Genomic DNA, 26,448 nt, shown 5'->3' with positions numbered 1-26,448 from the left:
CTTTATTGCTGATATTCTTCCTCCTAAAGCAGCTGAGCATACAACTTGGTGCTGCACATCTGAAACATTAAGAACTAAAAATATGTAAAGAGATCCACACATTTGCAAGGTTTGTAACTTAGGTGGGTCTGCTTTTGGAGATGATACTACACATGATCGTTTACACCTAACAAAAATGAGCTGGCGATGGTCTCTTGCCCTGTGGCAGTTATCTACTTTACCCACTTGGTAATCAAGCCTTGTTAATATCCATTACTTTCTTTTTTACAGTTTCTTACATTGACAATCTTAATACACATGCGTACGTTGTACATTCAATTATATTGTGAATACTGAGGGAGTTTTTTTTAATATTCGAGAGTCTGGGTCATCATTATACTGTAGTGTGTTTTCATCAAAACTGCTGAATTTAGATATTCTCCTTTTCCCCTCTTAAATGAAAGAATAAATGCCATTTACTTTGTTTTTAAATCGAGCAACAACCTTATTTCCAAACTGCAATAAAATTTCTGATTTTCAATTGTATAGTGTTTCATTTATGCCTGTCAGTAGGTGCTGGTGAGGTTGTACAAGTGACCTCTGTGCCAGACATCACTCACACAATTCACTCCAGCAGCGGCAGCAGGGTTAAGAGCAGAAGCAGCCTCTATGGCCACATGAAAAACTGCATCGCCTTTTGTGACAATTGTAGATCAGTGAGCTATCAGGTCCCCCCCCTCGCTCTCGTTTCAGGGATTTGTAGTTTTTAGTGTAAAGAATGCTGCCGCGTGGTAGAGGCCTATGTGAGTGTAAAACTACAGTTCCCTCAGAGCTGCTCGGAGGTGTTAGTTGTCAATATGGCTGTTGTCAGACAGACAAAGCAGAGAGGCAAATAATTCGCCTCTGATTAGAAATCCTTGGAAAAAGGTCGGACAGGGCACTGTAATCAAATTGCTTAATTGTTCGGCTGCAGTAAAAGACGCAGGGGTCTTTGCTCAATTTGCAAACTTAAATGGTTAAGTCGACGATTTGAACCAAGGTAAGTCATGTACTTAGGTATCTACAACACCCAAAGTGATGTTATTAATATCAAACGTTCGCTAGCCAGCGACATCAGCTAACTTCAGCTAGTATCAGCGTTGGCATGGCTAGCATGTTATGCTAATCAATCCACAACCCCTATGCTACCAAAATAGCCTATTTGAAGTTGCTAGCCGCCCCCTGTGATACGAACTGACTGTTGTCAGTATAAACTCAGCGGCAGCGGTACTGAAGAAGATTGAAATCATCCTGTTTTACAGGGTTGCAGGTTGGCTCATTTAACGTTACACAGGGCATTGTCCGTCTGACACAGGAATATTTGCTAACGTTAGCTTTTGGGCAAAGGGCGTGAAACATGGCATCTCCAATGGCTTGCCTGCAGCGCTGACACGATTTGTGCTCTCACTGCAGGCCCCATAGTCAGCAAAACAAACACACATGCAGGAAGAAAAGTTAACAGGGACTATAGTCAAATTTAGGGTTGGAACAATATAGAAAGGGGAGTTTGGTTTGCAGTGGGAATATCTGATGCATGCAACCTGTATTTAAGGGTGAGAATACCTCGTCTCTTTTTGCTTGCACGATGAAAAAACCAACATTGAAACTGTGATTTATTCCTTTCTGAGTTCTTGAACTTGGTTGGACTCTTATGAAGTCATTATCATACCCGCCAACGATGTGGAAAAGGAAATTTGCTTTACCATCTGTCAAACACAGCCCCATTTCAGTTGCGCTTGTCCTATATTTAGACAGAAGAAGGATCAGTCATAAACTTCTTATACACCTGTCCAGCCTGTGTTATTTGACCTACAGTATACTCATCTAGGGCATTAATTTATTTATTACTAAAATTAATTTATTCCAGGGGCTAACCTCTGCTCAGTGTAGCTCAACCAGTTAAACCAGCTTTAGCCAAAGTGAATAGTTAAGCTGGTAAATACTTATACAGGACGGGTAAGGATTTCTCACTCATCCTTTTGTTTGCAACAAACAATGTGATTGCACAGAATACCACATAATCGGACTATTGAAGTAGATAGTGCGTGTATGTATGTGTTCAAAGCAGTGAAATTCTAGTTCATATAACCACTTTGAGAGTTGTAGTTGTTTTGCAGTGTAACTGTGCTTGATAATGATTTACATCTTTAGTAGTGTTCCTCATGAATTTGTAATGACAACTTAAGAGACTAGTTAATGTTCACCATTGCTACTAAGCTATTCTGTGGAATAGAAGTAATTTATTTCAGAGCTGACTCAAAGTGACTTTCCCTGTAACCGTCTGAAATGTTGGCAATTGTTCTTCTCCTTTTAAAGCCTGGCATTTCAGACCTCTAAAGGCTTGTATTTACCTTTGTCATATTACCTTCCTTTATGATAACCATAAAACACCACATGTGCTCTCAAGTCATTTGGTTTTTTTCTGTTCTCCGAACAGTTTAGACTAATGCAGATGTAGTAGAATGCTGGGGACCCCTTTTAAACCATTTATCATATCAGCATAGGTTGGGCAGGCACAGAAGATGGAATATCTACCGCAGTCCGATTCCAGTTTCATTGATTTTTAGCACAGCAAATTGCATATGAAAAACATACAGCATGGGAGATGTGCAGAGCCGGGGATATATTGTTGCTCTTAAAGAACAGCATACAGTGTGTTAAGATAGCATCAGCTGTCAAGGTGACTCTGGCACTCTGTGTGTGTTGGCTGCTGGTTCCCAGAAATAGCAGATTTTTATGCCCTGCCTCTCCCTCCCTTTTTCTTTCACACTTATATCTCTCGCCCTTGTCTTCCTTTTCTTATCTGCTCCCTTTTTATTTTCTCTTGCAGTTTTTCTCCTTTCCCACCCATCTCTTTCTAAGTTACCCCTCAAACTGTACTCCACTACCTTTCCCTGCCTCACTTCTCCTTTCCCATTATTCTCAATTTCTTGCCATCTGCAACTGTGTTTCTTTTCTCTCTTTCCTACTTAATCCTCACCATCCCTTCATCTGTCGCATTTCTGCCTGACATTTGTCCTTGCTCCTCCTTTTCTCCATCCCTTTTTTCTTTTCCTGTTTCTACTCCAGATCATGAACATCCACTTCCTTTCCTTATCTTCCCCCTGCATTTCCTGTTTCCTTTCTCCTCCTCATATTCCTCCTCTGTCTCACAACCTGTCTGTCTTGTCTCTCATCCAACAGCAGGATGTCCGAGTTCAGTGAGGAGCCGCGCTTCACTATTGAGCAGATAGATCTGCTACAGCGGCTGCGTCACACCGGCATGACCAAGCAGGAGATCCTGCATGCACTTGACACTCTGGACCGGCTGGACCGGGAGCATGGCGACAAGTTTGGCCGCCGCACCTCTTCTTCCTCCTCCTCCTCTTCCTCCTATGGAGTAGGCGGGGTAAACAGCTGCACCAACAACTCTGCCTCTAATACAACTACCACATCATTCAACAATAACAACACTGCCTCGGCAACCACCACCTCTTCCGTGTCATGCAACGGCAACAACAGCACCATCAACAGTGGCGAGGGAAGCGCTGGCAATCACTCTGTGGCTGCTTCCTCTTCCACAACCTCCAAAATCTCTACCGCCACACAGACGCAGTTTGGCAGCAGCGGGGGACTCTCGCCATCTCCTAGCAACAGCTACGACACCTCTCCGCCTCCAGGACCGCCACCACCCTCTGCTATCTTGACATCACCAGTCTCCTTGGTGGCGCTGTCACAGAATGGGCGTGATAGCTTAGCTGCTACACCCAATGGGAAGCTGTCTCCTCCACGATATCCAGTGAACAGCGCGGCTGCAGCACGGGCTTTTGGGTTTGAAGCTACAGAAGAAGACCTGGACATTGATGACAAGGTGGAGGAACTGATGAGGTCAGTGGTGGCAGGACGAATGGAGCTATAAAACTTAGTGTTTGAAACTTTTTATTTTAAGCCATTTGTCCAACTTGAGTTTGGCACTCAACTGGACAACAGTTGAGTGCCAAACGTAACATACGAGACTACATTTCATCTGAGATTGTGGTTTTCTAGTAGTTTCATAGCTTAACTGAGTTGTCTTTTACTAGTGTGAAAAGCTTCATTCACTCAAGTCAAACCATGTTTGAAATTACTAAACTGTTCTTGCTGGATGAAATGAACAGTGAATGAATGAATGAATGAATGGTCAGCTGAAACTCTGCTGAAGCTCCGTTGTGTGTAGCTGCTTTTGGAAGGCATACAGATTTAAAAACTGAGATTCAAAGTTAATTCTTGACCTTGGAAACAGAAGTTAGGAAGCAATCAAACGACAAAGTCCATTTAGTCTTTGAGCTTTTGATCATATAACATGAACTTCATGAGCAGATTCAGAAAGCATTTTTCACCACAGAGTCCATTTAGTTTCCATTCTGGAACTTCAAATTTAAAAAGAAGGTTTAATGTTAAATGAGAAAAGAATGTATTTAAGCTAGTCCAAGGTTGGTTTACCTGCTAAAGTAGTGTAATTACTTTGTCTGTGGCTACAGATTATGTTCACAAAGATTTGACTATTGGAAAATAGTTATGCTGTCACAGTCTGACTTCCTTTTTTTGTTACAGTAATTGTTATTATTGGGAAAGTGTTGGTTGTGCTGGAAAGATTTTTTTTTTTTTTTTTAATCCACTCTGCAATTATGCTAGGTGATATAACGAAATGAGCTGATCATTCATGGAGTCCATTCCATCATTATTTGTTTGGTTACACTGATGCCAAGAATGCCAGTACCACTGGAAATTGGGAGCGACTATGTGTCATTTCAGGGAGAACGGTTACTTTTAAGGTGAAATAGTACTTTGAGGTGTTGAAGTGGTTAAACTGGAGATACAAAATTGGTATGTCCTACATTATCTGGCAGTCTTTCATTATAGCGAAGGTTTGCACTGGCAGTGTGTTTGGTAGATTACAAAGGCCAAATTTTGCCGAGGTGTTGAACAAATTTTCTTCAACCAGCTCCTTGTTGTCTTCATTAACAACGAAAATTACTGGAAATGGAAACAGTACAAGCAGATCAGTCAAAGTTCTTCAGGTAGCCCTGATGTGCAGTTACATTTTTGAGGAGGTGGAGCTACAGAGAGAACCCCTAGATAACTACAAGAGACAGCCCTTTACACATGCAGCAGGCAGCACCACACTTTGATTCTGGTATTGCAACTTTTTGTCATTATCAGTAATTTGGGTTATTTTCTCAATGGATCAGTTGAATCAATTGTATGGTCTATAAAATGACAGAAAATGATGAAAGATGCCCATCACTATTTCCTAAAGCCTAAAGTGACATCTTCAAATCTTCTTTTGTCAAACCCCAAAGATACTCACAATTACTATCACATAAGGCAAAGAAAAGCAGCAAGTCCTCGCAATGGAAAAGCTGACCAGTGAATGACTAGCATCTGTGCGTGAAAAATGATTTAGTGCAACTAATAAAATAGTTGCTGATTAATGTTGAAGCACGCCAGCTTCACGGGTCCTTTGATGAGGAGAGATCACTCGGAGACTTTATTCTTAGTAAAACAAACTGCTTCATTAAACCTTACAGATATATCTGGAGACACAACTCGCTTGCGTACCCAGTTATGTCAAACAAACAATTGTTACCGCAGTAATAGTAGATTCCAGATCTGGCCCATGGTCCAATTAGTGTCTTGTTTTGGTAAGTGACATTACACCAATCTGGAGAGATCTTGCCATGATTACTCTGTGGGGAATCTGATGTAAAATTAAAACATACATATCCTCCTTCCACTCTGTGAGGTGTAAATCCCCCTGTTGAGGTGGTGTGGATGATGGGTGGGAAAATACTAGCCAGTGTGGTACAGTTCTTGGGAGTAGCCTGATGTGTTAAACCTAACATACAATCATAACCCCATTTGTCATCGGGAAATAATGGAGCTGGTTCGGCGTATAGCTGTGGTCTGGCGGCTGCACATGCTACACAATTTCCCACCTTTTGGTCAAATGTCTGAGCTATCCATTCTAACCATAAGTTATTTTCTCTGTAACCTGTGGCTAATGCTATCACATCTAAGGGTTTGAGTCGAGTGTAATCAAAACTAATTACTGGTTGGGATTTTATAGGTGAGATTGGAGTTGGTATTGGTCTTGGAGTCCGAGCCGTGTCCCCCTCTCTGGGTGTTGTTGCATTAGGTGGTGGAGTTTTGGGTGGGTCTAACAGACTGATCTTAATTAACCCCATAGGGTCTATCCCGGATACATCTACCCCTAAGATTAAGTAAAATGAATCCTCATTTACCTTGTGGCAGGTACCGGGAGCCCATATCTGCTTACCATACAGGTTCTGTCGCATCTCTCGGATGGAAAATAACAACGGATTAACAGATGGCTTCCCCTCCATTTGGACAAACTGACCTCTGGCTATAGAAACCTGGGATGCCCCCCTTCGATTTTTCTGCTTTCGCCACGTGTTAGAGGGTGAGTAATAAGGATCAATGCTGTGCCAAACTGCTGACCAGGAGGAGCACCAACTGTCTATTCCTGGGGTTCCCAAGCCACATACATACGCTTCATAGTCCCTTCAACTAGGAGGGTGACGACCACATGGAATAACATCACATAAATCAAATTGGAAGGTTGTAGTGGAAACTTTAATATACTTCAATTCTACTCCACCATATTTCCTAAGGCACGGATTGGTGGAGCCCTGTATGACATTTTGACCTGGAGATCTTATACCTCTGGAGTTGGATGTCCCCCTGCTACGAGGAAACCCTTCAAACACCAACACACTAATACATCCTGTAACTACTAGCCACCTTGGAGAGCCCCACATCCCCATCTGTACACTGGGGTTTCTTAGTTTTTTTTGTACTACGTAGGCAATTCAGGAGTTTTTAACCTTCTAATTATCTCACAGTGACTTTACTGGATGTGTGATTACCCCAAGCGTGTACCTCCGGATAAAGCTAACTTTAATAATGCTAGAGCAAATATGATACAAGCAATCAACCAAACAATAATCAATACACACAATACACCTCGGGACATATTCACTGTATTTCTTCTTTCTTCAGTCTCAGGGGTCGACTACCCTGAGACCGTTCCTCAGACCAGGGGATTATATTGCCCCTTCAGTTGAGGTTTGGGATTTCTCTGACTCAGCCGAGTCAGTGCTCTTTTCTTCTTGTTGCTGCTGGAAATGCTCCTGGACCTTGGTGAGGGATCAGGATGGTTCTTCTGCGATGGTACACTGGCTCCAATGGAACCACGTTTCACCTTTTCCTCTCAGACGGATGGCGTGGGACGTCCTCTCTGTCACCTCGAACGGGCCTGTCCACCTCCAGCAGAATCCACTTAGCAGCTGGGATGGTGGTTTCTCCGGTCCGGACGTGCTTTTCTCCCACCTGTTTTGAGAAACTTGAAACGAGAGCTTGGAGTTCATTAAAATATGTCTTATGTTCCCTTTGTTCTTTTTCTGTCGGTTCTAATTTGATCCCTGCCCCTGGCCCTGGAAACTGTCTTCCAGTCAGCAGTTCATACGGTGTAAAACCTGTCCCTTGGGTTAGTGAGCTCCTCACTGACATCAATGCCAGTGGGAGTGCGTCTACCCAATTCAATTCGGTCTGTGCACAGATTTTAGCCAATTTTTGTTTGATGTTTTGATTCATTCTTTCTACCTTCCCTTGGGACTGAGGGTGGTACACTGTTCCAAACGCATGCTTCAGCCCTAACATTGACTCCACCTGTTGCAGATTTGCATTCTTAAAATGAGTTCCGTTGTCTGACCTCACTTTTTCTGGAAAACCGTGTCTTGGAATGTACTGATTTATCAAAAACTTTATCACTGAGATGCTATCTTTTCTTAGTTGGACATGCTTCTGGCCACCCTGTGAATGTATCCACACACATCAGGATGTACCTATATCCTCTAACTGCCTCTATCATGTCTGCATAGTCAATTACTATTCCTTGGACTGGAACAGTATTGATCGGGAAAATTCCCATTTCCGGTTTTACTGTGGGTTTTGAGTTAAACATGGTACACACTGAACACCTCTTTACGTATCATGCCCTTTACATATAACGATAGCCACCTTTTTTGGTAACGACAGTGCCTCCACCAGTTCTTTCATCTCCCCCATGTTTGATAGGTTTATTGCTTGCTGTGAGAAACCCTGCTCTGACCCATTGACCTAGTTCTACGTGTGCTGCACCTGCTGCATAGGCTGAGTCAGTGTAGATGGTTATCTCTTTCCCGGTTCCCCATTTTAGAGCTGCAATAACGGCTTTTACTTCAGCTCTTTGGGCTGACTGTGGCCCCTGTAGCCGACCTGTTTCTATAACTTCAAATCTGTCTTGTTCTCTTTTAACCACTGCATATCCTGCTTTCAGTCCTTCTATTTCATGTTTAAAACAACATCCATCTGTGAATAACTCTTCTGACCCTGGGATTGTCTGACATTCCAAATCCACTCTAACCTTTTCCTCCTTTACCACTTCTTGAGCACACTCATGTGGTTCTCCTGAGCCCATTCGGTCTGCCATGTTGATGCCTTCGTGCGTGAATGTTAAATTTAGAGCTTCCAATGTTTTACAGAGTCTCTGCTGTCTGAGTGATGTCATAGTAAACATTTGAGAGTTCACAAATGCTACCACACTATGTGTTGTTAACACCGTTAGTCGATGCCCCATTACTAGGTGGGCGGTTTTCTGGATGATTTTTGCTACTCCTGCTGCGTGTTGTGTGCACTTGGGATGTCTTTTTTCCACTGAATCTAGCATTACGCTCACATACATCAATATTTTCCTACCTCCCCCTTTTTTCTGAAACAGAACTCTGTTTGCCACGCCCTCTGTTTCAGAAACGTCCAGATAAAATGGTGAACCATAGTCGGGGAGGGCTAGTTCTGCTCCTTGTGCCAATTTCTGTTTCAATGTTATGAACCCGGCTTCCGCTTCTTGCATCCATGTCAGGGTTGCCTTCAGATTCCGCATGGCTTGTTCCCTAACCAATCGTCTCAGAGTCTGTGTTATCCCAGTGTAATTGGAGATGTAGTTCCGACTGTACCCTGTCCATCCGAGAAATGATAACATTTCTTTGACTGATTGCGGTTTGGCGTGATGTAGAATGGTGGTGCGATGGGCTTAAGAGAGCCCTGCCCCCTTTTGTGATATCACTCTCCCCAGAAAAGAGACTTGTGTCCATACTGCCTGTAATTTGGTCTTGCTTACTTTGAACCCTTTTTCTGCCAATTTGAGGAGAACATTTCCTGTTGCTTCAAAGCAGGTGTCTGGGATGGGTGCTGCCAACAGCAAATCATCAACATACTGAATTAATGTAACTTTTGGAGGTAAGGAACAATTTTCCAACGCTGCTTTTAAAACCTGATTAAACAAGCCTGGTGATAGGGCAAAAAATTAACTGCCATCCCTTATAGGTGAACGAGTAAATGTCTCAACATTGCTCCTCTAACGGTAGACAAAGGAATGCATCTACCAAATCAATACATGTGAACCATTTCTGGTCTGGTCTCAAGTTAGTCAGTGCCATGTATGGATTTGGCACTGAAATGTTGGGTGTTGTGAGGATGTCGTTTATGGCTCTTAGATCATGTGCCATCCGGTATTTACCTGTGCCTGGTTTTTTAACAGGTAAAATTGGAGTGTTCCATGGTAGGTTCTAACACACCTACTTCTAGCAATCCCTCTATAGTCTCTGCTATTCCCTCTTCCTCTGCTGGTTTTCTGTGATACTGTCTCAGCCAGATAGGACGGCCTGTTTTTACCTCAAACGTAACTGGAGTGCAGTCAGTCAGTCCCACATCAGTGGACCCTGATGACCAGAACGATTCTGGCATCTCAACTAATATATCTGCTACCTTAGGATGGTCCATTTTCTCTCTACCATGCTCTTGTGAAATTTGATCATGTTGCAACAAAACAGTGTCTGTAGCTGTCATGGAAATACAATATGTTTTACAGCTGGTAGAGAAGCTAACTTGTGGGATCTGTGTTTGTAACCAATCAGTGGTCTCCACAGCCTTTTCACCATGGGACCCAGATCTTTAGCCTGATGGATGGGATCTAGGTCTAGTGACCCATGGGGCACTGCCTCTTCACCCATTTGGTACCACCTGCTGCTACACCCTCTGGCCCCACATAGATGTTCTTAGTTTCCAATTTCCATTCTTTCCCTTCTAATCGTTCGTCAAATTGTTCTTGATACCACTCGGTGTTCGAGCGATTATAAAATAGGGTGACATGGGGTGGGTCCGGGGTAGGAAGGTACGGTTCGAGGAGTGAGATCCAGGGTTTCCACTGCAGATAGGCCACCATTACACCATGCTGTTCAGGGGTATCATGTTGTAATAACCCCCAGTAGATGTCAGCTAGTTCAGGTTGGCTGGATCTCAGCAGCCACTGTCCTCCTTCAACTGAGAAGTGTCCGCAGATAATTCGAGTCTTATCAGGGAGTGTAACCACCAGCCCCTCGGGACTACACAGAATGTTGGCTCCTAATTTAATGAGCAAATCTCTGCCCATTAAATTGATTGGTACACTGGTGGAGATAACATACGGATGGAGTAATGTCTGACTTCCCACTCTCGTCGGAAGAGGCTTAGTAACAGGCAGCTTTTGTCCTACCCCTGAGAAACCCACAACTTCAACAGTCTCGTTGGAAATCTTGTCCTGTGAGGGCCTTTCATTCATGGTGGAATATGTGGCCCCTGTGTCAACCAGAAACGGCAGGGTGTTGTTCATTACCCTCAGAGATAGTATAGGATCTGCCTCAGCCTTACTATCGGGGTCTCTCTGTGGGGTGTGTCAATACTGGCTGTCCTCCTCCTCCTCTTCAGGCCACCAGTCACTCACTGGATACTGGCCCTGGGGAGGCGGCGCTACCTGCGGATTGGGTGCCACTGCTCCACCTCTTGGAGGTCCACCACGCTCCCTCCCTCGTGTGGGTGGGTTGGCATACGGACACTCCTTCGCCCAATGTCCGTCTTGGCCACAACAGAAACATCCTCCCCTTGACTGCATACCCCGCGTGGGCCGCCCCTTACTCCTCCCCTGAACCAACCTCTTTCCCCTCGGGCACCTCCCCTGCTCCCTCCCCAATTTGCTCGAGACCATCCCCGCCCTTGAGGCCCTGTGGGATGGTAACCTTGCTCCTCCCATGGTGGGGTGGGGTAAAGGTCGGGCTAGGCTCCAGCCACCATCTGTTTACTGGCACCAGTCTCTTTTTTTCTTTTTATCTGTGGCTTTTTGCCTAGCCTCCCCCAACTGTAATTTCAACAATTGTTTTTGCAATTCTTTTACCTTATCTTCCTCCTTTCCTGCTTTGTCCTTGGCTCGCTGTAAATGATGAACTAGGTGTCTCTCCCACACATGAGATTCACTGCCTGGTAGATCTGGATTGCTCAAAATAACTTTTTCTGGGATCCCTTCCATTACTGCTCTCTGGAACAACTCCTCTTGTAACCTTTTCTTTTCCGGATGACAGCCTTTATATTTGGACCATTCTTCTTTACAACACTCTAGATGTTCCCTAGGTTTTTGCCCCGCTTTCCAGGCGAGTTTAGGAACAGCAGCTACATTTGGTAGTGGAAATTTCTCTCTAATGGCCTCACTCAGGGCCCCCACCACTCTGCTCAGAGGCTCCTGATCTGGTGTCCTCATAGACCCTGCATTAGTTTCAATCTCCCTAAGGTCTTGAGCTGTCATACACCAATGCCTGTACGTCTCCTAAACTGAGTGGCTTGCATCTTTCTCCTCCGCCTGCCCCCATCTGTATGAGGGGATACTGTCCTGATCCATACTCTGCTCCATTTCTCAACTCCATATTATGCGTTCTCTGCTTTGCCTTCTCTGGGGATTTTAGCGTCTGTCCCGCTCCTTCCAGCAATAAATCAGCTATCTGTTCTTCTTCTTCATCCTCATCCTTTAGTTCTACTTCCTCTACCCAATGACCTCTCAGACCTCCCTTCACCTCTCTTTTCGCTTCCGTATGTTCCCATCATAGATCCCCTTACTGTGGCTCATTTCTTAGATTTTCCCTCAGACTTTCTCTTATTCTTTCTTGTCACTTCCACTTTCTCTCTTCTACTTCTCTGCACAAATGCACCATGAGTTTTGCTGTCTGCCTCTGATTCCTCAGATGTGGACGTTGTATCCCAATCCTCATCTGTCTCTTTTCCTTCACCACTTACTATAGCCTTCCCTTCACTCTCGTACCCTTCCTGTCTCCCTGAGTGTGTCTGTTTGTCTTTTACCTGTTTTGTGATTGCGCTCCGTGGGCCCTGTTTCTACGTGAAATTCTCCTGATGTAACCTGTAGGACCGAATAGATAGAAGCTGTTGGTGCTGACGGGCCTTTTCTCTCATAAGGTGGGGGTGAAAATTTTGTTTTTTCTCCTGTTATTTTCTTTGCCCAAATGGTCTGCTCCCTGACAATACATGGCTAATTGAAACCATTTCTGTCTTTCCTCCTCTTGCTTTTTCACCTCCCTCCTCCATTTACGTTTTCCCTAATACTCTTTATAACTTTTTTCTTTCTCCCACAGGAGCTCACTCAACGCTCGCCGAGCCCCTTTCTCTACTCCTTTCTCCTGTAGCAACTGCTCTATACTCCGTTCCGCTTTCGCCCTCACCCCAGCTTTTTCTTTTTCCGTTCCGATGTTACCGACCGCCACTAAAACATATTTAATTTGTTCGTTTAGAGTTTTCCACCGGGGTCTCGCCCCCTTTTTACACTCTCCTTCGCCTACTACGTTATCCAACTCTCCGTCCATAATTATCCTCCGTTTGCTGTATTGGCCAGTCAGTTTGTATGGCATTCACCCGAGCAACTGACCCAATCGAACACTACTTCTCTCTCATCCTCCTCCGTTCCACTTCGTTATCACCGTTAACTATCCGTTTCACAGAGCGGGAGGTTTTTCGTGTTCGAGACGTGTTTTTCTACCTCTTTTTTAAAACTCGCGAGACTTCCTAACCGGGACTTCAATCCAGTTTTTCCTTCTGCTTCCGTAGTAATTTGACGTGTTGCCTAAACAGAGTTTCGGGGGACCTAACACTCCCCGGGACTACTAACCCAGCGCACCGGACCCTGTCCGCGTGGCTTACTCCCTCGTCAGAAAGTAAGGGGGTTGCCAAACCAAGGCCACATACCAAGGCTACCACAGCCACTAAATTTACATGCTGCCCAAACTGCATCTCCCTTTTTCCACCTTCACACTCAGGTTACTTTCAGGCTCCGTAAATATTGGTATTTCAGGTCAAATATGCAGAGTTCGATTAAACTGGTTCTGCTTACCTCATTAGTATCGCGGTCGACCTGGAGCCGTCAGTACCCCTCGTGCTCAGTGCTACTGCCCAATAGTGAACCTCTCGCTCATCCCGGCTTCACGGGTCCTTTGATGAGGAGAGATCACTCGGAGACTTTATTCTTAGTAAAACAAAACATCATTAAACCTTACAGATATATCTGGAGACACAACTCGCTCGCGTACCCAGTTATGTCTGAGTTCCACATAGTATGCAATAGTATATATTTGGCTATATATTTGTGCCCCCCCAATATTCAGTACTTCTTCGTTTAGGCGGGGTTCAGTCAGTTCCTTCTTCGTACAGATGTTTACTGCCCTTTTCCCGTTATCTTCTGTTAGCAGCTATCTCATGCCAGGGCACAGTGACCCTGGGTGTTTCTTGTCCTTCGAATTAGCCCAAACAGGTACTGAAATGGAGAATGGAATGTACTAAGTGATACCTCTCTATTCTACAGTGTAACTAACTGAGCAAAACATAACAAACTGAATATCATTTCCCACATTAACTTTCAGATTGAGAAATCAAGTAATCAAAAAATAATTTTAACTCTGCTTGACGCAGAGGCAGGATTTAGCCTTTATTGCAGTTCACTTGTGATTTTTTAATAATTAGTGAATAGCATTTGTTGTTCATTTTTTGAATTGCACAGACAATAAGCAAGATAAATGACAACTAAATATGCAATGTTGAACAAATAAAGAAAAAACAGAAAAGGGGAAGTGTTCTTTTAAAGGGAGCTGGCTGGGATTCCATTTCTTGAGCACAGCAGCACCAAATGACAGTTGTGATTAGCATATTTGTTTTGAACAGCTTGACAGTACCTCATAATGATGTACATTCTGTAATTGAGTATCAAAATAACAGACAGTCATAAAGGTGTTTTTTCCTGAGTAATGTGTACAGTGACCAAAGATGTTATTGCATAAAGAGAGAAATCTTCTGTGGTTAATGTTGGAGAAGCCTTTATGGTTCAGGATGTAATTTCCTAAGAAGGAAGGAAGAAAAAGCCTGTCAATTGTGCACCTCTGGAAACGTTAAATGAAATTACTCTGTTACTGCTATGGACTTGTTGACTTGGGTCAACGACTCATGTGACCTCAACGTAATGACTCAATGTGAGTCGGTGTGGATGGGTGCTAACATCTTGAGGATTGCTAGGGTGAAAAGTGAGTCATTGAGGTCACATGAGTCCTGGGGTGGTCAGCTGTCAGGGGAGTGAACTTAGAACTGCATTGTAGGTGGCTGATAGGTGGTGTCTCAGACCACCTCCTCTGTTTAGTGACGGTTGCTCCAGATTGACAAAGATGGCTTATTTCACTACTCTTTCAAACCATCGGTCTGCTCTGGCCAAAATGTGTACATCACTGTCCTGAAAATAGTGTACTTTGTCCTTAAAATGTGACCTGCTGAGTCCTGACCTGAGGAATTGGCTCTCCTGTGTTGTGCCATGCTCTTATGTAGCAGTTGTTTAGTTGTACTGGTCTGTGCATTCTTTGCTGCATTGACAGCCCAAGAAGTTAAGTAGTGTTCAAAAGCCCTGGTCCTCTCCGCCTGGACCCTCCAGTGTCTTGCTCAGCAGGGTTGCAGGGCGTGACAGGAGGGTTAGGCTTGTCAACAATCCCACGATGCCCTCATGATGTTTTTCAATTTAAGTCTTATAGTTGGTAACTCCCCCCACCCCTGCCTTCTTCCCACTTTTCCTCAGTCTTATACTTCAGCTTGTGCTACATTGATATACTGGTGTCGATACAAGCAGCGTTTTAGAGCTCTAATTTTAGCTATGCTGCAAGAGGCTGTTGTGGAGGATATTGATGCTGGATGTCGAGAGTTGTGACGCACTTTCATTTCAGTAATATGCTAACATCACTCAGGACCTTGATGCGTTCTCCATTTTGACTGTGTGAGACTGGGATACTGACTGGTTCAATGGATGCTGTGATTGCATGGTTTGAGTAGCAGTGCTGTTAAAGTTGGCTGGTGTAGGCACCTGCTAGAAATGCCTTCTTGTGTTTATTTAAAAAAAAAAAAAAAAAAAAAAGTATGTGCCATTCGCATAGATAAATCAGGATAAGACTGGTGTTCACAATCTGTAGCTGAATGTGGATTAAGCCAAAACAGTCATAAACTTGTTGGTCGGTGCTGTTGTATGTATGTGTGTGCTACTGTGTATGTATAGGGGAGGGCATTGGGCTTGAAACCAGAAAATGGGGTGGATACACTGTGTGAATGTTCACTCACCACCCTCCACGCCTGCAAGTCTCTGCATGTTTTATTTTTTCCCAGCTGAGGACTGAAATAGTGGAAACATGTCCACTAAATACATTTGGAAAATCTAAATTACTTGATTGTGACTTTAATTCATAGAGTCATTTCCTTTTGTTTTTATCTAAAATGCAACATTGATTATGTGGGAGCCAAAAAAACAAAGAAAAATACACTAATAATGCTTTCAAAATGCAGCTCAGATTTAAAGGGAGCCTTAAATTTAAGTCTTCCCATAAATAGGTACAATATAAAAACACAGATTTGATTATCTGACATTAAACAAAGGCCTTAGTAATTATAACGTAAACAAAGAAACTTGTCTAAGTCTGATGTAAAGGAGCACAGCAACAACAACAAAAGAGATCCACAAGGCAGTGTTTGTTGTTAATGCAGGATAAATGATCATACAACAACTTGCACCAGAATTGAACATGTGTAAATCCATCTTAAACAGTGGAAAAAATAAACGCTGAAATTCTGACCAACAGCAGCCATCCGTGCATTTTATTTTTGCTACATGTCTTTTTGATATCAGTCTGTCAATTAGGATTTACCTCACCTTACTAAATTTATAAGAATTTGGTGGTTCTTTGTACTTTTGCTCTTGTGAAATAAAACATTGCTACTCAACATTTAGCTGCTGACAGTGTATAAAATTGTATTTGCTATGCTCTCATTGGTGCTGTGTGTTTGCAGGAGGGACAGCAGTATGGTGAAAGAGGAGATCAAAGCATTTCTTGGGAACAGGAGGATCTCTCAGGCAGTAGTGGCACAAGTTACTGGTTAGTAGCAGACATACTGACACACTCTGATACACTGTTGTCGATTTTAGGTGTTTTCTGTAGCAAACATACCATTATTTTGTCTGTCTTGCACATATATTGATTGTAAGCAATTTGTGTTACTACTGACTCGTTTGGAAAGCCTAATTTTCCAGCTTCTTTGTGGATTCCTGGACACATCAGGCAATCACATTATCATATGCTAAGATCCCACCTAAATGTTGATGATTCAAATCAGCAGTTCAGAAGCCTGTTGAGTTGAATCTCATTTTATTAGTCGAATCACTTCATTTTTTTTTAGACTGCATCATCGTACACAGAGCAAAGCAGGATAACATCATGACAGTCTGTAAACTTTTACAAACTGAGTCAGGGCTTAAAATGACCTGACAACAAAACTAACTTTAGTGGAAAAAGAAGAGTGATAGAAATAAGGGGCAGAGCATCACAACTCGTTTCTGTTTGCTGTTCCAATATTCTCTGCTCCAATGCTGAATGTTAGCAAAGTTGACAAAACTACTTATGAACCAGATGCTGGTGGAACCTCCTCCAATCCTACTCTTTACCTGACAAAGCTGTGAGCCAATCAGGAGTGACACTCCATGGTGTGCAAGGATTTTACAACTGATCTTTGATCACGTTGCACTCTTTTTATTTATCTGAGTGGAGCTCTGATATTTAACATCACAGATGATGAACAAAGGTATTGACACGTGAGTATTGTAGATATAACCTGAGACTCTATATGTAGACTGTGACAGGAGTCGATTTAGGTGTTTTCTGTTGCAAACATACCATCATTTTGTCTGTCTTGCACATTTATTGATTGTAAAATGTGCTTCTTTTCAATTTAAATTTAAGTTTTTATGTTAAGCAATTTGTGTTACTACTGATTCATGTTGAAAGCCTAATTTTCCAGTTTCTTTGTGGATTCCTGGACGCGTCAGGCAATCACATTATCATATGCTAAGGTTCCACCTAAACGTTGATGATTCAAATCAGCAGTTCAGAAGCCTGTTGAGTTGAATCTCATTTTATCAGTCTAATCACTTCACTTTTTTTTAGCCTGCAGCATCGTACAAAGAGCAAAGCAAGATAACATCATGACAGTCTTTAAATTGTTACAAACTGAGTCAGGTTTAAAATGACCTGACAAAAAATTAACTGTAGTGGAAAAAGGAGAGTGATAGAAATAAGGGGCAGAGCATCGCAACTCGATTCTGTTTGCTGTTACAATATTCTCTGCTCCAGTGCTGAATGTTTGCAAAGTTGACGAAACTACTTGTGAACCAAATGCTGGTGGAACCTCCTCCACTGCTGTTAAGTGTGATCGACTCTTTAGCTGACAGAGCTTTGAGCCAATCAGGAGAGACGCTCCATGGTGTACAAGGATTTTACAACTGATCTTTGATCACGTTGCACTCTTTTTATTTATCTGTGTGGAGCTCTGATATTTAACATCACAGATGATGAACAAAGATATTGACACGTGAGTATTGTAGATATAACCTGAGACTTTATATGTAGACTGTGACAGGAGTTTTAGTGTAGGATGCTGGACTGTACTGTAACTTGGCCGAGGTTGTGAATGAAAAATTTCTCCTAATCGTAGACGACATACATTGAAGAAAAAAAACATTAGTAATAATAATAAGTATTTATAAAACCCTTAAAATGTATTGATAAGAAAACGCAGGAACCACAAGCACATGACAAGTTAAAATACAGAAGACATGGCAAATCTGCCGACTTGGAAAATTTTACATTTACCTATAATAATCCTGGACCTGTTAGACCGGTTTATCAATTTGCTGATAAATGAGAAAAACATTATCTTTTTAATATATAATGTAATGGTGACAATAATCCTTTGACTTAAATGTTCACTTTTTTTTTTTTTTTTTCATTATGTTACCTTTTGCACATGGAATAAACTGATTGTTTTTGCATCTGAAGTGCCTCTTGAACTTTTTTTGTCAGTGTGTGGGCAATCTTTCTAAAAGATGGGACTGTTGATTTTGGCTTCATGCACCTAACACTACTTCTTGAGTTCAAGGGCACAAACCCTTTCACAACTGTCAGTGAATATTGGGTACTCATCAGCAGTTTCAAATTTAACAGGCAATTGGTACAAACAAATGCAAATGCCCAGCAGTACTTCGGAGGCTACAGCCTTGTGAGAAACAAGTGATTGGAGAAGAAATTAAGCCAGAGCTGAGGAGAGAGAAAATACTTTTCTCCTCTAGTATTCTACTCTGTCTTTCTTGACTTCTTCTAAGCGTTGTCTACAAATTATGCCGGGGGTTGATGAAAAACACTGTTGTAATTTGATGTCTGGCTGCTTTCCAGGCATCAGCCAGAGCAGGATCTCCCATTGGCTACTGCAGCATGGCTCTGACTTGAGTGAGCAGAAGAAGAGGGCCTTCTACCGCTGGTACACGCTGGAGAAAACCACACCAGGTACATTTGACTCTATTACCCCCTGCTCTCTCTTGACTGTGTGCGTGCATGCGTGCTTGTGTGTGTTGGTCACATTTATTTGTCTTGCTTATTGAAGTAATGTGGTTAATAATGGAAGCAAAATTTGGAAAGGCATCAGAGAGGGATCCCCTTCCAGGTTGGTGAGGAATGCAGCAGGTGCCAAAAGAGGGCAAAAAAAAAAAAAAATCTATTTCGTGAACACAAGATAAATATCTGAATCTTGCATGGCCAGACAGTGCCAGCATCGTCAGTGTCAACATTTCATGTAAAATCTAATACGTTAGCAGAAGCATCTTTACTTATGAAACAAATTGGAGGCTGGTGGAGACAAAGTAGGGCAAGATTGTAACAGCAGCAGTTTGCAGGAGCTGACTTTGAGTGTTATTGTGATATAAGAAATATCATTAATGTCCAATTCCAACAAGAGGATATGAGAGAATGTACTATAATGCAAAGGTAGCAGCACTCTGGGAAATCACCCATTTATCAAAATTTTGAGTATTCCTCTGCTTTAGTTGTATAAACTAATAGTTGCAATAGTTCAACAAATAAAAGTCCTACTAGTCATAAACTGCAGTAATATACAGTTAGGTGCATAAGTATAATGTTATAGTAACCGTTTAGAATTTACAGCCATTTTTATACATAGTCCCTCGTTTTCAGAGGCTCATTATTGGACAGTTGACTGACAATCAGTTTCATGGCCAGGTGTGGCTTGTACCCTTGTTATTTCATGACCAATTAAGCAGATTAAAGGTGCGGAGTTGATTCCAAGTGTTGAATTTGCGTTTCGTAGCTGTTCATGGGAACTCTCAATATGCAGTCCAAAGAGGCACTGCTGCACTTGAAGGAGGCCATTATCAGGCAGATAAAACAAAACATACCTTTCAGAAAGTTGCCAGAAACGTTTTGAGTGGCCAAATCAACAATTTGGTACATTCTTAAAAAGAAAGAATGCACTGGCGGGCTCTGTCCTCAAACTCTGCATCTCCATTCTCCAAATGCCTGCTGACCAAAGCTTTGCTCTGTGCGCTAATGTTCATAGCATCCAGCTGCATTATGTTCGTGCTCCATCGCAGCTGCTGGAGACAATCCACTAGCCGGTAATAGTAAATGGACTACACTTACATAGCGCTTTTCTAGTCTTATAGACCACTCAAAGCGCTTTACACTGCTGCCACATTCACCAATTCAAACACATATTCATTTAGTGCTCTTTTCGATACACACTGCACTTTCTACCCACACACACTCACACACCGATGATACATATGGGGCAATTTGGGGTTCAGTATCTTGCCCCGGACTGGAGGAGCCGGGGATCGAAACCTTCCGGTTAGTTGACAACCCACTCTACCTCCTGAGCCAGAGCCACCTGTGTGTTTGTGTGTCCTCCAGGTCTGCGAGCCATGCATCACCCCAGCTCTTTGCCCACCCCGCTATCTTTACGCACCAGCCGGACACGCTCTGAAGCATGAAATTCACTTGAATGTATATAAATGCCTGTAATTATTGAGAGTTGACTTAAAATTAATTTTAAATTATCGATTTCATTTTTTACTGACTGTGTCTTAACACATACACAGCAAAACTAGTTTTTCATGAGAAAAAAGGTAAAGGTTGAGGGTAAGTTTCATATCTTCATAAGAAAATTGCAAGTCAACATTCAAGTTCAGGCCTAAATGCTGACAGTAAAAATAACTTAAAATCTGAACATATCACTTTTTATTCTAAATACAAAACTAACATTGTAAGATGGGAAAAAGTTCAATATTAATTTTAATTTGTCGCGTTGAAGCACAACAGGCTCTGCTTTTTACTCCAGTACGGCATATTTGTACAAATGGACTGTCAGTCAGTCCCATTACATGCCGTGTTGCAGAATCAGAAAACTAGGTAATTGTTCTCTTTGTTAATGCAAAAATGTGGAAACTAGAAAGCCAAGAACAGATAATCATGACACCAAACCATTTGAGAACTAATGTGAGGAAGCACTTTGGATTCAACATCATAGATGGAAAGATCATGGATAGTAGTAAAGCTAATTGCTTACTTTTAAATTTAATTTTAAATGCAACTGCCTTACAGTAACATTACTGCGACAATAAATCTGAATTCACCTGTTAAATTGTCACTAAAGTGAGTCAGCGAGGAATTGCAAATGAACTGGACAGTATAAATTCTATGTGGGTTTTGTTCATATTTATATGAATGATACATGTTAATTTTCTGTTGTTGATAGTGATGGCCCACAGGCCTAATAATCTAATATGCACAGCAATTTTTTTTTTATTGTTTCAGGATTTCACCAGGTTACAACTTGACACTTGAATGTTTTTGATTTCCGGTATTCTATCACGTCAAGTCTTGTAAGAGTCAAGTCTCAATTTCTCATTTTGGAGACAGAAGTGTGACTCAAGTCCAAGTCTCAAGTCTTCTGAAACATTGTTTATGTCATAATCTTACTTGTTTAAAATAGTTTTCAATAGAAATCAGAGTTTACATAGGAAACAAAAATTAACCTTAGTTTTGTATTAGTTGAGTAGTTTTGTTTAGTTTGCTGCTCAGGAGAAAGACTCATAGTCAAAAGATGACATTCTGTTGTCTCGTACACCTTATTTCAACTTTAAATCCACACTACTCTGTAAATGGTTAACACCAAAAACAACAGGCCTCCTCCTGGCTTTGGATCCTGACTGTGTGTGTATGTATACACGTGGACATGCTGTATCAACCTATAGCCAGGCAGAGGACATCTCATGCCTTGTACTCTCTGGCATGTTTTTCGGTGGAGCCCTGCCGAAACCATCAGGACTGGAAACTGGTCTATGTTATTTATGGCCAGACTGAGCCTGACCCAGCTCAGCCCAGCCCCGCACACACGCCTCTTTCAATGCTGCACATAAACAGATGCCCCATTCATGCTGTTCTGATAACTTGGACTGTTGCAGGGTGACCCATTTAGGCCTCGTTGACAATGTCTGTGTCAGATTAGGTTATGGCAATGAGGGTGAGTTGCTGACCCCATAATATATCCAAGGGTTTAGCTGTTATGTTGCCAGTTTTGAGTTTGAGTGCAAATGAAGTCTTCTGTTTAGTTTTCCTTTCTGCTCTGGTCATGATATGACATGAGTCAGCACAGCCTTCGTCAGCACTATTCAGTCAAGTTCATAATCAGAATATTGTGTAAGATTTGCATAAGGCGGTGCGCATTCTGGTATTCATTTTTTTCAGGGATGCGCTGTTCTAGCTGTTGTGTGCTGGGCTCAGTTCATCTGTCAAAACAACCACTACACACATTCTAACAACATATTTTTTAGACTTTTACAGGCACATTTTTGTGCTTCCAAACCACATACACACCTGCAAACTGTATCTTCCTGAGGCGGATTGTTGCCTGACTGTTCCAGACAGATGTACTGTCTTCCATTGTAACTTATCAATGATTCTGCTGCTTCTTTCCCTAGGTGCCACCCTTAACATGCGGCCAGCTCCGTTGCCTCTGGAGGAGATGGAGTGGAGGCAAACCCCACCCCCCCTCACCACTGCTCCTGGTACCTTCCGGCTGCGTCGGGGAAGTCGCTTCACTTGGAGGAAAGAGTGCCTGGCCGTGATGGAGAGGTGAACAGGGAAAGGAAAAAGAAAAGCAGTAGATTAAAAACCATAAATGGGAGTTTTTTTTCATAACTTCTCGCTTATTTCCACATGGAATTGAGGAAACATTGCAACCTGTCCTCAAAAATGGCCGGACAATGAAGAAACGAAACCTGTGACTCTTGTCATACACTCTGTATACACTCAATATTGGCTTGATTGTACTGCATACAGTACATACCAAGCAGCATAACTCTGTTTGTTGACATCGTCCTTGTGTAGAGAAATTAATTTAATCAGACTGGCTCTTCTGTTATTTATAGCTACTTCAATGACAACCAGTACCCAGATGAGGCCAAACGGGAAGAGATTGCAAATGCCTGCAATGCTGTTATTCAGAAACCAGGTAAATCACACAAACCAGGAATGTGTGTACCGCATTGTAAAAATAATGTAATGTTAAAATTTTGTTTCGTGTAATGCTCATGTGCTGTTGAAAAAATGTTCTTCTATATTTTCTAAATATTCTGAATATTACCATGGAAATTTTCCACAAATGTGTCCAAACAACACTCATACAACACATCATCTGTCAGCCATGCATCTTGGACATAAAACACACTTTATACATTTGATGCGTTATACAGGTTAAAGTTCAGGGTTATTGTCCTTTTTAGCTCATATGTTTGGCATACACACAGGGAAACGAAATGTTGTTCCTAATGGACCTCAGTGTAACATAAGACATACATACAAACACCACACAGTCTTAAGGATAAGTGTGAGCACCCTGACATTGGCAGCAAAAACTTGGATGTGAACAACATCCAGTGTATTTTCTCCTCTTGTAGCAACCTTGACATTTTGGTGGAATTTCGATAAAACAGCCTTTAAATTTACATGATTGAAGTTGCCAGCTATGGTGAAAAATCTGTCAGTGTGTGCTGTTTGATTGCTGATGTTGCTGTACAATTCTCACAGGTAGACTGCTACACTCAAAACAGTGGTGAATTCCATCGGCAGATAGTATGTCCGCTATTTCACGATTGTAAATGCCACCACTGGAGAACAACACGGCATTCTTGCACCATTCCTTGTAGATATACACACAATCCAGACAGCGATGATAACCTTCCGTATCAGTAGCGAGTTAGCTCGTCCAGCTCAATGACTGTGTCCAGAATGTTGCTGTGTAGTCATGTTTCAATGAAAACAAGGCATTAATTCTTATTTTCACGCCTAGTAGTCCCTCTTACTCACTCTGCTAATCCCCAGAAGACCCTGGTGGCTGTGGTTTCAGATCTAATATCTTTTGGAGTTGATCTGAACTTTACAGATCAAATCCAACTTTTTCCTTTCAGTAGTTTTATAACCATCAGTTATAAAACAATTGTGTTTATAAAAGTACAGTTCACAGCTCGAGGGAGCAGATATATAACATAGAACAATGCCCATCATTGTGAAATAGGAAGAGATTCAAGTGAAATAAATGATACAGGATGCACTGAGTAATGAGATTGTTGTATGATTTGTTTCAGGGAAGAAGCTGTCTGATCTGGAGAGGGTCACCTCCCTTAAAGTTTACAACTGGTTTGCAAATCGTCGTAAAGAGATCAAGAGACGGGCTAACATTGGTAATGTGGCTTTGGGGAGGGACCATGGACATCCATTGATAATTTTGATTGCAGTGCACTGCACATTTATTGACATCCTTTGTGTTAACAGGACTGTTTCATATTTGATAACAGCAATTATAATATTCTTCATATGCATTGGATGGCACACCATTAAATTATTCTATCACTATAATTAGGTTAATGATTGTTCATCAATCACCTGATGTCTGTGATGACCTTTGGTAAAGTATCCCCGTAAGTGCTGTGAAATTAAAAAATCCCTCTTGCTGCTAGATGCCAATTAGATTTGTAAAGTAGAACCTCCCTTACTCGCTAGCCAAAGGGCTCAGTAGAGAAGACAACAAGCCACAGATGACATTCAGTATCATTTAACCAAAATCTGTGCCAATATCTGGTAATTTATAACCCTTTACAGCAGTTGTTCCCAACCTGTCAGCCCTATCAGATATTAACTCAAGTACCCTTTCATCTGCACCACATTTTCCAAATGTGGTTATTTGAATTTATTTATCACAATCAATTATGGAAACGTGGATGTTATTCCAGTATTTTTTTTCTTCCATACAGTTGAGCTGTCAAGGTCTACTTGGTCAGGTTTTACTGCTACCACTCAGAGCGGCAGAATTCGGAAATTTAAACCATTTATCCATTACTTCTACGATTTCAGCCCTGTACCTTTTACCTGAATATTGTAACAGTCAATTCATTACTTTTAGCACTTGGAACCATTTAGCCATAACTTCAAGTAATTTGCTTAGACTTCTCTGTGCACCTGCTACCTAGTTTTTGTGCACTTTCAATTGCAATATAGTGTTCATGCAGTGGGGTGCAAAAGGTCCAGAATTGGGGATGTGGTCTCAGACTTGAACCCACTGTATGTTACAGCTGACTCTGGTGTCAGCTGGTTATTTATTTTTAAATAAAATCGTAATTTCTATTTTTTCACATTTGTTCAGCTTCTCCACATTCTCTCCTCGTAGCCCCTGGTAACTACAAACGTATCTGTGGGGTACAAGTACCCCTTATTTGGAATCTATACTCTACAGTTAGTAATGAGGGATATTCTCAGTGATCCATCATAAAACTAACAATCCATCCTCTTCCTCCAAGAAGCCACAATCTTGGAGAGTCATGGGATAGATGTCCAGAGTCCCGGAGGACACTCCAACAGCGATGACATCGATGGGAATGACTTCTCAGAGCAGGTAGAAAGTGATTGAGGGTCCCAAAAGACACATAACACCAGATTTATGTTCCAGACAATACTGTAAGCCACTGGTCTCAGGAGAAGGAGGTTACCTTTCCTTGTATCACAGCTTTATGTCTTCATTTTGTACTGTGCTGTGTTTAATGTGTATTTACTCATTTTAATTTTTATACTTTGTTTTTTTGGATCAGCGTCTTGCCAGCAATTCACATCCTTCCCTTGGTGAAAGGCTCTTTGTTCTTGGACAAAACTCAATATTCTAGTCATTAGTAAAATGTGATCATGAATTCTACATGTCTTTTATTCCAGCTAAATACATCAGTTGACTGTATTGATTAGTTTCCCTAACTTTGCTTCAAGTTGTGTTCATTTAAAGCAGCAGCTTGTGGTCTTGTGGTCTGCCATTTTCCTTCAGATGAACTGTGAATATGTCCTTCCCCAAATATAGACAGCACATAAAGTTCTCTATTTTGTGAGGAACTGTTACTCAGAACTGTTGCTCAAGGCACATTAATTAACAAAAGCTCACTCTCTTCTCTTTATTCCTGTAAGCAATGGAAACTAAGCTGGAGCAATGAAAAGATTGTCTTTCAGTTAAGTCCTCTAGCTTTACTCTTGATTGCCCAACATGCAAACCTGGACCATCCTGTCAAGGGAAGGTTGCTAGGGAAAAAAAAAAAAAAGAAGCCAGTTAAAGTTCAGTGGTGTAGCTAATGAGTGATGAAGACAGGGTGTATTTAAGCTGTCAAGCAGCACAATGTACCAGAGAAAGACCAGAAGTAATTATGTATATTTTGAAGTATTTCCTAAATTAAACTTGAATTTGCACTTTCAAATGCTACCTTGCTAACTGACTAATCCTGTTACCTCCAGGCCTGTGACCTGCCCTATTTTGACAAGAGACCTCTCAGCCGACCATTTGGCCTTTACCGACTGGAGCCCACCTCCCCAACACAGGTACCCCACACAGAAACATGCCAAAATGTGTTTGCCAGAATGCTGCATATTCATAATTTGGGGACAAACATTACCCTCAACCAGAGAATTGGATGGTGACCAAAATAATTTGCTTTCACAAATTGAAATTTAACTATAAAAACACATTACAGCAGCTATTGTATGGTTGATTTACTATTTTGAGCCCCAGTACCTTGCTTGATCATAGTGT

General features: G+C 41.9%; 1 protein-coding gene across 2 annotated transcripts; it reads left to right on the top strand.

The window, feature by feature from the left end:
* Positions 1 to 783: 783 nt before the first annotated feature.
* On the top strand, positions 784 to 25,293 carry LOC120788692 (homeobox-containing protein 1-like). Of its 2 annotated transcripts, none has more exons than XM_040124673.1 (8): positions 784 to 1,018; positions 3,202 to 3,885; positions 16,276 to 16,361; positions 18,711 to 18,821; positions 22,310 to 22,463; positions 22,760 to 22,842; positions 23,975 to 24,070; positions 25,187 to 25,293. In XM_040124673.1, the coding sequence occupies exons 2-8, from the start codon at positions 3,206 to 3,208 to the stop codon at positions 25,291 to 25,293; spliced, it is 1,317 nt and encodes a 438-aa protein (XP_039980607.1). In that variant the 5' UTR covers positions 784 to 1,018; positions 3,202 to 3,205. The 2 variants fall into 2 exon arrangements, with proteins under 2 accessions (XP_039980607.1, XP_039980606.1); XM_040124672.1 differs by having other exon boundaries at positions 25,184 to 25,293.
* Positions 25,294 to 26,448: the final 1,155 nt, after the last annotated feature.

The sequence above is a fragment of the Xiphias gladius genome, chromosome 4, assembly GCF_016859285.1.
Source record: "Xiphias gladius isolate SHS-SW01 ecotype Sanya breed wild chromosome 4, ASM1685928v1, whole genome shotgun sequence".
Classification (NCBI taxonomy): Eukaryota; Metazoa; Chordata; class Actinopteri; order Istiophoriformes; family Xiphiidae; genus Xiphias; species Xiphias gladius.
The sequence above is the reverse complement of the archived record's forward strand: the minus strand, read 5'-3'. Positions and strand labels throughout refer to the sequence as shown.

Coding starts and splice junctions, on each gene's coding strand:
- LOC120788692 (XM_040124672.1), top strand. CDS start 3,206: ATGTCCGAGTTCAGTGAGGAGCCGCGCTTCACTATTGAGCAGATAGAT. Junction 3,886..16,275: donor AAGGTGGAGGAACTGATGAG/GTCAGTGGTGGC, acceptor GTGTGTTTGCAG/GAGGGACAGCAGTATGGTGA. Junction 22,843..23,974: donor TGCTGTTATTCAGAAACCAG/GTAAATCACACA, acceptor GATTTGTTTCAG/GGAAGAAGCTGTCTGATCTG.